Source organism: Somniosus microcephalus, chromosome 20 (assembly GCF_052327205.1).
Source record: "Somniosus microcephalus isolate GS21.2 chromosome 20, FLI_Smic_1.0, whole genome shotgun sequence".
Taxonomy (NCBI): domain Eukaryota; kingdom Metazoa; phylum Chordata; class Chondrichthyes; order Squaliformes; family Somniosidae; genus Somniosus; species Somniosus microcephalus.
In genome coordinates, this window is record NC_141006.1 from 54384642 (window position 1) to 54400263 (window position 15622).

Consider the following 15622-nt stretch of genomic DNA (forward strand, 5'->3'; position numbering starts at 1 on the left):
TCCAGCATCCACTGCTATTTCCACCACTCCAGCATCCACTGCTATTTCCACCACTCCAGCATCCGCTGCTATTTCCACCACTCCAGCATCCGCTGCTATTTCCAGCACTCCAGCATCCGCTGCTATTTCCAGCACTCCAGCATCCACTGCTATTTCCACCACTCCATCATCCACTGCTATTTCCACCACTCCATCATCCACTGCTATTTCCAGCACTCCATCATCCACTGCTATTTCCACCACTCCAGCATCCGCTGCTATTTCCAGCACTCCAGCATCCACTGCTATTTCCACCACTCCATCATCCACTGCTATTTCCAGCACTCCAGCATGATACCACCACCAAAAGGATTGTTTTGTAAAAAAGGCAAGTTTGCTTTTAAAATCGGGCCTATTTGAAGCCTGTGTGTTAATTGTGATTGAAGTTTCAGGGCTGCGATCATACGACTACAGACTCTGGATGTAAATCACACTTTGGGAGATTTCTCCCTGATTTCAGGTTCAGAGACCAGATCCCTGGAACAAATTAGAACTGGGTGTCTGGCATAATGTGAGCGGAGAGTCCGAGGACAGGTCCAACCGTGAGGAAGATGCGCTGAGCGGGAGACCTGTATTATGAGGTGTCGGTATTCCTCTGCGGGGACGGAGCTGCATTACTCGCCCATGTGATTCCCGGTCGCTGTTGGATCCTGTCCTTCAATCCTTGTTCCCTGTTGAGCTCTGGGACGTGCTGTGCAGGTGGGAACAGACGAACCTGCGGTAAGCGGCCCTCAATCTGGTCCCGTTTGTCTCCAGGCTACGCCAAGATCCTTTCACATCCTATTTACAGCATAGAAACAGGCCATTCGACCCAGCTGGTCTATGCCAGTGTTTATGCACCACATGAGCCTCCTCCCTACTTCATCACACCCTATCAGCATATCCTTCTATTCCTTTCTCCCTCTTGTTTATCTAGCTTCCCCTTAAATGCGCCTGCTATTGGCCTCAAGTACTCCTTGTGGCAGCGAATTCCACATTCTGGGTAAAGAAGTTTCTCCTGAATTCCCTTTTGGATTTATTAGTGACTATCTTATATTTTTGACGAAGGGTCATCGACCTGAAACGTTAACTCTGTTTCTCTATCTGCAGATGCTGCCTGGCCTGCTGAGTATTTCCAGCATTTTCTGTTTTTATCTTATATTTTTGGCCCCTTGTTTTGGTCTCCCCCACAAATGGAAACATCTTCTCTACGTTTACCCTATCAAACTCCTTCATAATTTTAAAGACGTCTATCAGGTCACCTCTCAGCCTTCTCTTTTCTAGAGAAAAGAGCCCCAGCCTGTTCAGTCTCTTCTGATAGTCATAACCACCCAGTTCTGGTATCTTTTGGTGTAAACGCTTCACACAGAGGGGGAGGTATTGGCCGCAGACTGCGCAGAGGGAGAGCGTCAGAAAATCCAAGAGGGAGCTGCGCAGCTTTCTGGTGAAAGATTGAGGAGCGTTAAAGGGAGAGATTGTGGTGTTCACTGAAGCTTGTGGCTGGGCAGGTGGAGTCTTCCTATCATCCTGCTGTCTCCCGCTCATCAGCTCCAGTCCAGCCTGTTTGTGTGGGTTAAGTGCAATGTGTAACATCACAGTACTGAGTGTCTACTGGGCACCCTGCACTACAATTAACAGAAGGACAGAAATGCACTGAGCAGCGTGAAGATGTCGTGCTTTATATCACTGGTACATTAAACACAGCTGACAGTAGCAAAGACTTGGCTGGGCACAGAGAGGAAATCAGAAGCACGTGACACAATTTATGTAAATTCACGTTCATTACACAGCAAGTGGCAACTTTTGACAAAATAAAGGAATCATGCAATATATAGAAAGCAACAAACCCAGCACAGGCCCGAAGCTCTGCGCTCCTGTACAGGAAGTGTATAAAAAGAAAAAAACTGCGAACAATGCAGCAGGTGTGCCAGGGAAGGCAGGTGAATGTTTAATCCAGACTCAGGCCCCGGCTCAGACCCAGCACCTTCCCGTGTTTTCCCCCTCGGATGCTGGTGAATGTTCCCTGTTTGAAATGCTTGTGAACGTTGTTGAGGTTGACGGTGAGCAGGGACTGAGCCGCGGATTTAGGGAGAACCGGCTAGTTCTTGGCTGGCTCAAGGAGCAGGCACCGAGGAGGCTGAGAACATCTCCAAGTGGGGCAGTGCCTGAATCTCCTTCGAGGGCTCCCATGCATCTGGCGCCAGTCTCGGGTCGTCAGAGTGGTCTCAAAGCCGTGAAAAGCAGTTTGGGCAGGGACACCTAAAGGAGACCAGATCATGGTGAGGTTACCCCACAATGAGGGGCTTCTGCCTCCGCCCCCTAACATCTGTCAGAGAGAGGAGACTGTCACCCTGTATGCATGTGCTGGGTTTGATACCACACCTTGCTCTATCGCCCCTCACACTGATCACTGGGACTGGTCTGTCCCACGTATTTCACTCTAATAAGTTAAAATTCTCATCGTCGCTAATTTAGTAAAAGTATTGGTGTGAGAGTAAAATGGACACTGGACAATTTACTGCTGAAATTAGTAAATATTTCATCCGTCAATCAGACTTGTAATTAAATGACACGAAGCCAAATCCTGAAATATGCTGAGAGCGCAGTGTTTAAAGGGTTACTTGGACAGTAATGAGTTCGGTGGCTCCATCTGTTCGCTGCAGTCCCACTACCATCCACCTCGAGACGACCTAAACCCCCCAGCCCAATCCCACTGCCCGTCAGCCTCAAGACCACTCGACCATCCCTATCTCTGTAACCTCCTCCAGTCCTACAACCCTCTGAGATCTCTGCGCTCCTCCAATTCTGGATTCCTTCGCTGATTTTAATCGCTCCACCATTGGTGGCTGTGCCTTCAACTGCCTCGGCCCCAAGCTCTGGAATTCCCTCCCTAAACCTCTCTCCCTCCTCCTTTAAGACACTCCTTAAAACCTACCTGTTTGACCAAGCTTTTGATCACCTGTGGTTCCTGTCAAATTTTGTTTCACTCCTGTGAAGCGCCTTAGGATATTTTACTATGTTAAAGGCGCTATATAAATGCAAGTCGATGTTTTTGAACTGACCCCCCCGCCAGCCCACAGGCTGGGGATTTATTACAATATTTGAATTGGGGACCTGCGCCCAATGTGGGACCGGAGGCAACGCACCGAAACCAGTGGGCGGAGCCTGCAGTCCTTAAAGGGACCTCTCCGCAAACATTGCAGGTAAGTTTAGAAACTGATTTTTGTGGGGCCGGGCGGGAGCAGCCTGGTTGGGGTGGGGGTGGGGGTTGGTACCTGTCGGGGGAGTGGGGAGCGGGTGTGTTATCAGCCCGCCTGTGTATCTAAAACTTGCCCCAATAACTTTATTCAACACAAAAGTTGAAAACGGCAGCCTGCGATGTCAGCCTAGAAAATCTTACAGTATTTGTGTGACATTGCTGTGTCACACCTCGATTATCCCTCGATTTAAAGAGCGGAGATTGGAGTAGAAACCAACATGTTCAGCTTTAATCTACTGACATCTCAAACAGCAGCTCCCAGGTTTTATTCACACAGTCCCCTGTTATCTTACACCAACATCTTCATCTAATGAAACTTTGGCTCGTTAATGTTGTTCTTGTTACACTTCGCTGGGTTGGAGTCTGTTCGAACGAGCCTTCGCATCCTCTGTGTGTATCTAGTTGGTTTTTTGCATACTTTTATTTTTCAGTTCCGCCAACTTGCTGGTTACAAAGTTCCACTTGAAGCCGGGGTCGCTGGGCTCCTTCAGGTTGGTATACTCGCCGGAACTGTGCGTGTTCTCTGCCCCGCCACCCTGGCTGTGCGTGGCGCTCGCCGCCTCGCCCTCGCCCTCTCCCGCGCCTGTGCCCTCGCTGCTCCTGTTGGCCTCGGCGGTCTGGTTCCACTTGGTGGCGAAGGTGTCCCAGAACCCGGTCAGTTTCTTCTCGGGGCCGGGCTCTGGTGGCGCGGGCTCTGAAAGGACACTGGAGACAAGAGGGGAAAATACAGGATCGTCAGACACTCCCCAGGACTGTCCCGGAGTCTCCCGCAATTAAACGCTAATCTCCTGAACTCTACAGCCAGGGGGAAAGTCAGAGCGGCATTAAACGTAATTGTATGTTGTTTTCATTTTATTGGAACATTTTTGTTCATGAGTTATAAACATTTTGGAGATGGGAAAAAGGCTGTTTAACGGGAATACATCCAACTAGATTTAGCAACCCGAGGGAAATAGGACAGAGCTTCGATGGGAGAACAGGGGGATGCGGGGAGCTGCTGTTCTCGAGTCTAATGGATCAGATCGGGTTTCATTTTGACATTTTAAATTAACCACATCTTACAATACCATTAAAATCTAATTTCCATCAAACTCTTGCGCACGGCTGGTTATTTTTGGAAAGTCCTTAGCTCCGCGCTTTAAATTATGTATAATTCTTAAAATGAGTTTTGATGAGAGATCAATTGAGCACTGAAACATGTCTGTGATCAGAATGATATCCAGCAACCCAGACCAGTCCACAGGACCGCACTGACCCATGGCCAGATCAGCCCAGCCCAGCCCAGGCCAAGCAGCCGGTTTTCACGTGTGAACTTAGACCAGTGTTGAACTGAGACAATCCTGTCCTCAGCTGGTGATCGGCACACTCCCATCCCAGCTGGAGTCACCGGACGGTGCTCAGGAGCAGCAACACTGCTCCCGCTGAGATCCGCTATCAGCACGGACCCGGGACCCTGGCCATTGTCCTGGTTCTTTTATTTATCCAGTTTTGTCCGTAGTTCTTGTTTAGTTTTGGGCGTGGTGCAAATTAACAACTTTTGAGGAGGACGGGAGTTCACACTTACAGTTCACACTCACTATTAACGCTAACCAGGAGTGTGTTAAACACGGGCCCAGGCTGATTCCCGTGACGTGTAACATTTAAACCAAACTTGTTTTAAATTGTGAGGTCTGGTTTGCTGAATTTGTCAGGACCAGAGGCCACTGGGATTTCGACAATATTGATAGCGAGTGATAATGAAAGAGCCGACACAGGAACGAAGGGCCCAATGGCTGATCGTTTACCTCAGCTCCACCTTCCCACACTATCCCCATATCCCTTGATTCCCTTAATATCCAAAACCTATCGATCTCCGTCTTGAATATACTCAAAGACTGAGCATCCACAGCCCTCTGGGGAACATGCCTTGCCCCGTCGCTTGTGTTTTACAATAATTAAAAAGCTCCCTCTATTATTTCCCAGTCAGTCTGATGAGAGGTCGGGCGAAGGACCTGCTCCCTCGCCTCTGTCAACAGTGCTTTGAGCAGCCGCTGGAAAGTTGGCGAGACTGGGTGACGATGGACTGTCCCTTGGAGCCGCTCTCCTGCCCTGGCTGCGTGGTTGAGTGGGTATAAGCTCGGCTTTCACTCAGTGCCCACGTCCATGGAATCATAGAATCTTACAGCATAGAAGGTGGCCATTTGGCCCATCGTGCCTGTGCCAGCTCTTCGAAAGAGTAACATGATCTGACAACGTCTCGACTATATGGAAAGGTAATCAAAGGGCTAATAAAATGCTGCCACATTCGGTCAGACAAAAGGCAGCTGTGCTCATGTGGTGCTGAGTCTGTTCCATGCACTGTCAGAACCCCCCCCCCCAACCCCTTGGAGAACTGTGTGGACTTCTGGTGCAGATGGGCTTTGATAGGAGGGCTAGGGTACTAGGTGAGGGGCATCAATGGAAGGGTTAGAGTACTAGGGGAGGGGCATCAATTGGAGAGTGAGGGTATTAGGGGAGAGGTATTAATAGGAGAGTGAGGGTACATGGTGAGGGGGATCAATGGCAGAGAGGATAATAGGGGAGGGTCATCAACGGGAGAGTGATGGTTATTGGGGAGGGTCATCAATGGGAGAGTGATGGTTATTGGGGAGGGGACACAGTGGGAGAGTGATAGTTATTGGGGAGGGTCATCAATGGGAGAGTGATGGTTATTGGGGAGGGTCATCAATGGGAGAGTGATGGTTATTGGGGAGGGGACACAGTGGGAGAGTGATAGTTATTGGGGAGGGTCATCAATGGGAGAGTGATGGTTATTGGGGAGGGGACACAGTGGGAGAGTGATAGTTATTGGGGAGGGTCATCAATGGGAGAGTGATGGTTATTGGGGAGGGGACATAGTGGGAGAGTGATAGTTATTGGGGAGGGTCATCAATGGGAGAGTGATGGTTATTGGGGAGGGGACACAGTGGGAGAGTGATAGTTATTGGGGAGGGTCATCAATGGGAGAGTGATGGTTATTGGGGAGGGTCATCAATGGGAGAGTGATGGTTATTGGGGAGGGGACACAGTGGGAGAGTGATGGTTATTGGGGAGGATCATCAATGGGAGAGTGATGGTTATTGGGGAGGGGACACAGTGGAAGAGTGATAGTTATTGGGGAGGGTCATCAATGGGAGAGTGATGGTTATTGGGGAGGGTCATCAATGGGAGAGTGATGGTTATTGGGGAGGGGACACAGTGGGAGAGTGATGGTTATTGGGGAGGGTCATCAATGGGAGAGTGATGGTTATAGGGGAGGGTCATCAATGGGAGAGTGATGGTTATTGGGGAGAGTCATCAATGGGAGAGTGATGGTTATTGGGGAGGGGACACAGTGGGAGAGTGATGGTTATTGGGGAGAGTCATCAGTGGGAGAGTGATGGTTATTGGGGAGGGGACACAGTGGGAGAGTGATGGTTATTGGGGAGGGGACTCAGTGGGAGAGTGATGGTTATTGGGGAGGGGACTCAGTGGGAGAGTAATGGTTATAGGGGAGGGTCATCAATGGGAGAGTGATGGCTATTGGGGAGGGGACTCAGTGGGAGAGTGATGGTTATTGGGGAGGGTCATCAATGGGAGAGTGATGGTTATTGGGGAGGGGACACAGTGGGAGAGTGATGGTTATTGGGGAGGGTCATCAATGGGAGAGTGATGGTTATTGGGGAGGGTCATCAATGGGAGAGTGATAGTTATTGGGGAGAGTCATCAATGGGAGAGTGATGGTTATTGGGGAGGGGACACAGTGGGAGAGTAATGGTTATTGGGGAGGGTCATCAATGGGAGAGTGATGGTTATTGGGGAGGGTCATCAATGGGAGAGTGATAGTTATTGGGGAGGGGACTCAGTGGGAGAGTAAGGGTACTGGAGGTATGCACTTCAATGGGCTGAATGGCCTTTTCTTCTCTCTGCTACCAGGCATTCCATTTTATACTGGTATATAATAAATTGAATTAGCTTGCACTTTGTGTCATTGTGAAGATGGAGTTTACTTACTGTTCGACTGGGGCGGTGTTCTCAGCCGGGAGTAACTTGTGTTCATCGTCCTTGTTGAAGAGCGAGGACATACATTTCCATCCCTTTGCACCGGCCCCTTGTACCTGCAAACAGACAAACACCATCACTAGCTCTGCTCCTGCCTGTCCATCCTTCTGTCAGGTAACGGAAATACAGACAACTAACTGGCCTGGCCCACAATTCACCTCCCTCAGCCTGAGACAGAGCGGACACAGGTGATGTTACGGAGGTGGAAGTAGGCGGTCTTGGTGATGGAGAGGCTATGGGGTTGGAAGTTCAGCTCGGTGTCAAATAGGATGCTGAGATTGCAAACAGTCTGGTTCAGCCTGAAACAGTGGCCACAGAGAGGGATGGAATCGGTGGCGAGGGAACAGAGTTTGTGGCGGGGACCAAGAAAATGGCATTGGACTTCTCAATGTTTATTTGGCTCATCCAGGACTGGATGTTGGACAATCAGTCTGACAACACAGAGACAGTGGAGGGGTTGAGAGAAGTGGTGAGTGTTGTCAGAGTACATGTGGAAACTGATGTGTTTTTGGATGATGTCGCTGAGGGGCAGCATGTAGATGAGAAATAGGAGAGGGCCAAGGATTGATCCTTGGGGGACTCCAGAGGTAATGGTGTGGGAGCGGGAAGAGAAGCCATTCCAGAAGATTCTCTGGCTACAACTGGATAGATAGAAATGGAACTAGGTGATGGCAGTCCCATCCAGCTGGACAATGGAGGAGAGGCATTGCAGGAGGATAGTGTGGTCAACCATGTCAAAGGCTGCAGACAGGTCGCGAAGGATGAGGAGAGATTGTGCACCACGGTTACAGTCACAGAGGATGTCATTTGGTCTCCTTACCTAAGGAAGGATATACTTGCCTTAGAGGGAGTGTAACAAAGGTTCACTAGACTGATTCCTGGGATGGGGAGATTGTCCTATGAGGAGAGATTGAGGAGACAAGGCCTATACCCCCTAGAATTTAGATAAATGAGAGGTGATCTCATTGAAACATATAAAATCCTTCCAGGTCTTGACAGTGTAGATGCTGGGAGGATGTTTCCCCTGGCTGGGGAGTCTACAACTCGGGGTCACAGTCTCAGAATAAAGGGTCGGCCATTTAGGACTGAGATGAGGAGGCATTTCTTCACTCAAAGGGTTGTGAATCTTTGGAATTCTCTACCCCGGAGGCCTGTGGATGCTCAGTCATTCAGTATAATCAAGACAGAGATCGATGGATTTTTGGATATTAAGGGAATCAGGGGATTATGGGGATAGTGCGGGAAGGTGGAGTTGAGGTAGAAGATCAGCCATGATCTTATTGAATGGTGGAGCAGGCTTGAAGGGCCGAATGGCCTACTCCTGCTCCTATTTCTTATGTTCTTATTTGTGCCCCAAACTGATTACCCATCTCTCAGCCATCCTCCCTCCAGAGGCTGCCTGCTGACCATGGACATCAGGCACGTCGGAAACAGATTCGTTTTGTCACGGTTAATGTTTTCACTGCTTCAAACCAAAATGTGATTGCTGTAGATGAGAATATATGTGTCTAAAAACCTGAGAAAGGAGGAACAAGGTCAGTGAGTCAGTCTTTCATCTCAGGGACCTGTGTTGACATCCAGGGGATGAAGGAGCCCTTTATCAGCTGGCTGTAAGGGTCTTGCATGATGTGAGATTGGCCCATTGATTGCCCACTTCAGCACTGACCCCGAACTCGGCATCACTCAAAGAGGCAAAAAAAAACAGCGATAGACTGACATTTCTGTAATATTATTTAAAAGTGAACTGGATAAGTTTTGGAAAAGGGAGAATAAAAAAGGAAATGGGATTAGAGTGGAGTGCTCCAGCACAGGTGTGATAGGCCAAATGGTCTCCTGCTGTGTTGGAAATTTGATAAAAACTTAGCAACACAAAATAAATTAAAGCTACTGTGGGATATGGAGCAGAGGGAGATTTAATCTCTTTCTAGCCCATGCTGTACTAACCTGGGAGTGTTTGATGGGGCAGTGTAGAGGGGGCTTTACACTGTATCTAACCCGTGCTGTACCTGTCCTGGGAGTGTTTGATGGGGCGGTGTAGAGGGAGCTTTACTCTGTATCTAACCCGTGCTGTACCTGCCCTGGGAGTGTTTGATGGGACAGTGTAGAAGGAGCTTTACTCTGTATCTAACCCGTGCTGTACCTGCCCTGGGAGTGTTTGATGGGACAGTGTAGAGGGAGCTTTACTCTGTATCTAACCCGTGCTGTACCTGCCCTGGGAGTGTTTGATGGGGCAGTGTAGAGGGGGCTTTACTCTGTATCTAACCCATGCTGTACCTGTCCTGGGAGTGTTTGATGGGGCAGTGTAGAGGGGGCTTTACTCTGTATCTAATCCGTGCTATACCTGGCCTGGGAGTGTTTGATGGGGCAGTGTAGAGGGAGCTTTACTCTGTATCTAACCCATGCTATACCTGCCCGGGGAGTGTTTGATGGGGCAGTGTAGAGGGAGCTTTACTCTGTATCTAACCCGTGCTGTACCTGCCCTGGGAGCGTTTGATGGAGCAGTGTAGAGGATGAAGACAGGATCAGTCGATCTGTGATGCTTTGCACAGTTGGATAGCTGGTATCACTTAGTGCTGAGGTTCACACATGAAGTGAACATTGAAGGAAGGTGGAAGCCCAGGGAGAGTCCCATACCCCGGGGAGAGTCTGGGTGGAGGGGGATTGGAATTTATTTTTGAAATTTTTTTTGTAAAGAAGGCGGAGACTTCCGGGGAAAAAACAGCCTAAATGTGATTGGATCTCTCCAGGTTTGGAGGGAGGGGTAACTTGTGATTGTATTCTGTTTTTGTTGTATTGAAACAGGACTCTGAGCCCATCGGACCCGCTCCTAAAACTGAGACCTGCTGCTGTTAAATATTTCAGTGAAATCTAATGGACTTTGGTGAGGGATTATATCCAATAAATTATGCAGCACCTATCTCCTTTCTTCTACTGTAACACGAATATATCATGGGACAGCGATCAGTTACTGGGCTTTTAAAGAGACACTGAGCAGTTGGTCAGTGTACAAGCCATTCACTCCCCACACTGAAGCCCCTCACACGATCGTCACACTTGTGCCCACTGTTAGGGCTCCTCACACCTGTGCCCGCACTGACAGCCCCTCACACCTGTGCCCGCACTGACAGCCCCTCACACCTGTGCCCACACTGACAGCCCCTCACACCTGTGCCCACACTGACAGCCCCTCACACCTGTGCCCGCACTGACAGCCCCTCACACCTGTGCCCGCACTGACAGTGCCTCACACCTGTGCCTGCACTGACAGCCCCTCACACCTGTGCCCGCACTGAGAGCCCCCTCACACCTGTGTCCGCACTGACAGCCGCTCACAACTGTGCCCACATTGACAGCTGCTCACAACTGTGCCCGCACTGATGGCCCCTCACACCTGTGCCCACACTGATGGCCCCTCACACCTGTGCCCACACATGGCCCCTCACACCTGTGCCCACACTGACAGTGCCTCACACCTGTGCCCACACGGACTGCCCTTCACACCTGTGCCCACACTGACGGCATCTCACATCTGTGCCCAAATTAACGGCCCCTCACACCTGTGCCCACAATGATGGCCCCTCACACCTGTGCCCACACTGACGGTGCCTCACACCTGTGCCCACATTGATGGCTCTTCACACGTGTGCCCACACTGACGGTGCCTCACATCTGTGCCCACTTTGACAGCCCCTCACACCTGTGCCCGCACTGACCGCCCCTCACACCTGTGCCCGCACTGAAAGCCACTCACACCTGTGCCCACATTGATGGCCCTTCACACCTGTGCCCGCACTGACAGCTGCTCACACCTGTGCCCACATTGATGGCTCTTCACACCTGTGCCCACACTGACGGCGCCTCACACCTGTGCCCACATTGACGGCTCTTCACACCTGTGCCCACACTGACGGTGCCTCACATCTGTGCCCACTTTGACAGCCCCTCACACCTGTGCCCGCACTGACCACCCCTCACACCTGTGCCCGCACTGAAAGCCACTCACACCTGTGCCCACATTGATGGCCCTTCACACCTGTGCCCGCACTGACAGCCGCTCACACCTGCGCCCACATTGACGGCTCTTCACACCTGTGCCCATACTGATGGCGCCTCACACCTGTGCCCACTTTGATGGCCCTTCACACCTGTGCCCACACTGGCACCTCACACCTGTACCCACTTTGATGGCCCTTCACACCTGTGCCCGCACTGACCGCCACTCACATCTGTGCCCACATTGACGGCTCTTCACACCTGTGCCCACATTGATGGCCCTTCACACCTGTGCCCACACTGAATGGCACCTCACACCTGTGCCCGCACTAACGGCCCCTCACATCTGTGCCCACATTGATGGCCCTTCACACCTGTGCCTGCACTGACGGCCCCTCACACCTGTACAGATGCTGAGGCCCCTCACACCTGTGCCCACACTGTAGCCACACTTGTACACTCACCCAATGACACTGCGATAAACTCGGTTATTGTTACAGTAAGAAGCAGCTGTCAATGGTTCTTGGCAATAATTGAATCTCAAGGTTCTGCTGATATGCTTTGGAGTTTTTTGTTGATTTAAATGGCACTTTCAGACCTGCTCTCTTAAATGACAGCCTTGTAACTTACTGCCAGCCCTCTGTTATCCTATTATTTTCTTTCTCTGACATTCCTTCTTTTCCCCCTCACCCCAGAGATGGTGACTGCCAGGGATGTGCGGGCAGGGTTGGGGGTGGAGGGAAGTAGTTGGGGGTGGGAGGATGGGGGGAGTGGAGACACACAAGCACTGGAAGTTTGCACTTTACATGTGAGTTTAGCAGTGTGTGCGTGCAGGAAGAGGGTGTTCGTCACAGCCCTGTCCTCCCAGGGGAGCTGGGGTCAGTGCACCGGGATCAAGTGCAGGAATGCTAGATGTTCTTCCCCTGTAATCCAGAGAGACTCAAGCCAAGTGTAGCTACCCCAGCCATGACTGGTCTACCTCCAACCTGTGACCCTCCTGGTCTGTGTGACTCTGTACTGTAATGGGTGGTGCATTCACCCCGTGAGCCACCTGGGCAGCTTCCCATCATCCTCCATTGAAAGACAAATAGCCAAGAAAAGTGTACAGACTGAGGATGCTGGGATGCCACTGGTCAACATTTCCTCAGTAACCAGATGTTGAGCCTTTCAGGAACCGTCACAGCTGCACAGTTGTAATATCCTCTCTAGGTCGGAGATCTCAGTGTTTACTGAACTGGTGAACTGGCAATGCCCAGAGTATACCAGTCTGGTGAAATGAATGCAGCTCATATGATGGATTAGAAATGAATAATTTGTACCTTTTTAGCCAACTGTGAGACAGAACTGGACCCTTCCTCCGCAGTCACATCCACTACTGTGTCATTGTTCTGAAAGAAATGTTAGGGTTTTATTTGACAAGTTAGATACTAAAAACCTGCTGCACAATTTCAGCATTTCAACTGATTCATTAACACCTTCGGAAATGCAGCTTAGTGTTTACATCTGCTCACAGTTTGAAGAGTTTTAATCATTGATCCAATGTTTCGTAATTTCAGTAAATCCTTCATCTTCCCGGAACAGTGCTGTGAACTCAAGAGACAAAACGCGGCAGGAAGTTCTTGAAGATTAAACAGAAAATGCTGGAAATACTCAACAGGCCAGGCAGCACTTTGCCTTTGTAAACTTTCTCGACTCTGAGCATTGCCAGTTCACCAGACTGGCAGACTCTGAGCATTGCCAGTTCACCAGGCTGGCAGGCTCTGAGCATTGCCAGTTCACCAGGCTGGCAGACTCTGGGCATTGCCGGTTCACCAGGCTGGCAAACTCTGAGCATTGCCAGTTCACCAGGCTGGATGACTCTGGGCATTGCCGGTTCACCAGGCTGGCAGACTCTGGGCATTGCCAGTTCATCAGGCTGGCAGACTCTGGGCATTGCCAGTTCACCAGATTGGCAGACTCTGAGCATTGCCAGTTCACCAGGCTGGCAGACTCTGGGCATTGCCAGTTCACCAGGCTGGCAGACTCTGAGCATTGCCAGTTCACCAGATTGGCAGACTCTGGGCATTGCTGGTTCACCAGGCTGGCAGACTCTGGGCATTGCCGGTTCACCAGGCTGGCAGACTCTGAGCATTGCCAGTTCACTAGATTGGCAGACTCTGGGCATTGCCAGTTCATCAGGCTGGCAGACTCTGGGCATTGCCAGTTCACCAGATTGGCAGACTCTGGGCATTGCCGGTTCACCAGGCTGGCAGACTCTGGGCATTGCTGGTTCACCAGGCTGGCAGACTCTGGGCATTGCCAGTTCACCAGGCTGGCAGACTCTGGGTATTGCCGGTTCACCAGGCTGGCAGACTCTGGGCATTGCCAGATGGTGCCTGGTCTGCTGAGTATTTCCAGCATTTTCTGTTACTTTAAAGAAGTGCTTGAAGAGTCGCGTCACAAACCTGCTCTTTGATTTCTTCCTCCTCGTCAGCAGTGAAACTTTTCAGCACTTTGCTCTTGTAAACTTTCCAGATTCCCTGATTCATTATTTTTGTTCTTTGATCTTTACTTAACAGAAAACTTGAGCTATGTTGTCAGGAGCCCATTAATGTGGGCAGGAGCTGAGTCTAGTACCAAACACTCAGGGCCCTGGGCATCGCAAGCTCGGCTGTGAAGATGAAGACAGTTATCCTTTCGAGCCTGCCTCCTGCCTCAGGCACCGATTCAAGGCAGACTGAGTGGGCTGTTTGACTACAGCGGGTTACATTAAAATTTCAGTGTGATGGAGACGCGCATGTGACCTGAAACTGTCGCCACCATCGCCTGTCGAATCAGAGACAGCCTAAGATTATATTTCTTTATAGCCGAGGTGTGCGGGGAGACAAGGCTGCAGTTTCACACCCGAATTAAATATAATTTTAAAAATAAGGGAACTGAGAGATGTTGGAACTTTGTGCTTTCCCGAAGTTTCCAGGTGCCTGGGTTTAATTGTTAGGCTACATGTCTATACTGGAATAAGGCAAAATTAATCCCCGCTCTCCAAACCCTGAACCCCTGGTGATCTATCCCAGAATGTTTTATTGCCTTTTTAAGTGTACGTTTGCTAACACGACAATCCCTCGTGTTCTGTGCACCACCAGAATGAGCGATGTTGACCGGAGTCTCTGTTTCGGTATCAGAGCCAGCACAAGGGGAAGGGTCTCTCGAGGCTTTCTCCTCGGCTGACCGCTTCCTATTCAGTATTAACAAGTGATGTCTGCTCAGCCAGCTCACTGACACATGCCATTGGCCACATGCAGACTTTGGGGGGGTCACGATCTGTGATTGTCGCCGCACTGCCTGAAACTGTGATGGCAACTTGAAGCTCCGTGTCGTAGGAATTCCAGGCTTCGGGGAGTGATCGCCTTGACATCTCCCTGTCCACGAAGCCCAGCTCTGTTCAGCAGCTCAAACAGATTGCTCATGAGGGCTTCCAGATTCACAGATTCCCCTTAAGTTCAGGAGCCGTGGAACCCTCGCAGTAACTTAGAAAGGCGACACGCCCATGACTAATGGACAGAAGCCCATCATGCACCTTCATCCTAGGGTCATTTGACTTCAATTCTTCGACTATCATTTCCGCCTGATTTTGAAGAGGACTGGATGAAGCCACAGTTAATGATTGTTGCATCAAACCCTGGTTCGGCAAGTCATGACATGTCCCAGCACAATCCTTGGACCAGCTCTCACGATCCAATTTCCAATGGGTTGAATGGATGGAACACTCACCTTTCTGTAAATAACAGAAAATGCTGGAAAAACTCAGCAGGCCAGGCAACATCCGTGGAGAGAAAATAGAGTCAACGTTTCGGGTCAAACCCTTTGTCAAGACCTTTCTATTATGGGATACCTCAAGCTGCACCATGTTCTAACTATAGCGTCACCTACATCTTGTACAGATTCATCACCACCTCTCGTTCTGTATTCAATGCCTCGAGATTTAAAACCCAGATTTTTCATTTTTAAAGAAATAACTTGCATTTATATAGGGCCCTTTATGGCCACGAGGTGCCGCCGACCTCACCATCTCCCACAGGAACGGCCGACTGACTGCCCACCAGCTGCATGGGCTCGTCCTCAAAGTGGGCGAGGGGTTCAAAGGTGGGGATGGCTTCCTCTTCCTTTGTCGGGTACTCTGCGCCAATTTCTCCCGCAAGAAGATAGAATGAATGAGGGTAAGGCTGGCAGTTAAGTGGCACGGGAGAGAGGTGGAGTAAGAGATGTAGAGGAAGGGGTTTTAGGGTTGTGCATGTGAGTAACTGCTGGGAGGGG

At 50.3% G+C, this 15622-nt stretch overlaps 1 protein-coding gene across 1 annotated transcript; it reads right to left on the reverse strand.

The window, feature by feature from the left end:
* Nucleotides 1-1676: 1676 nt before the first annotated feature.
* On the reverse strand, nucleotides 1677-14034 carry LOC147103271 (uncharacterized protein C1orf232). The gene is made up of 4 exons (XM_085962733.1): nucleotides 13774-14034; nucleotides 12649-12717; nucleotides 7289-7392; nucleotides 1677-3982 (listed from the first exon to the last, which is right to left on the reverse strand). Exons 1-4 carry the CDS (start codon nucleotides 13855-13857, stop codon nucleotides 3676-3678), a joined length of 564 nt encoding a protein of 187 aa, XP_085818859.1. The 5' UTR covers nucleotides 13858-14034; the 3' UTR covers nucleotides 1677-3675.
* Between the last annotated feature and the right edge of the window lie 1588 nt (nucleotides 14035-15622).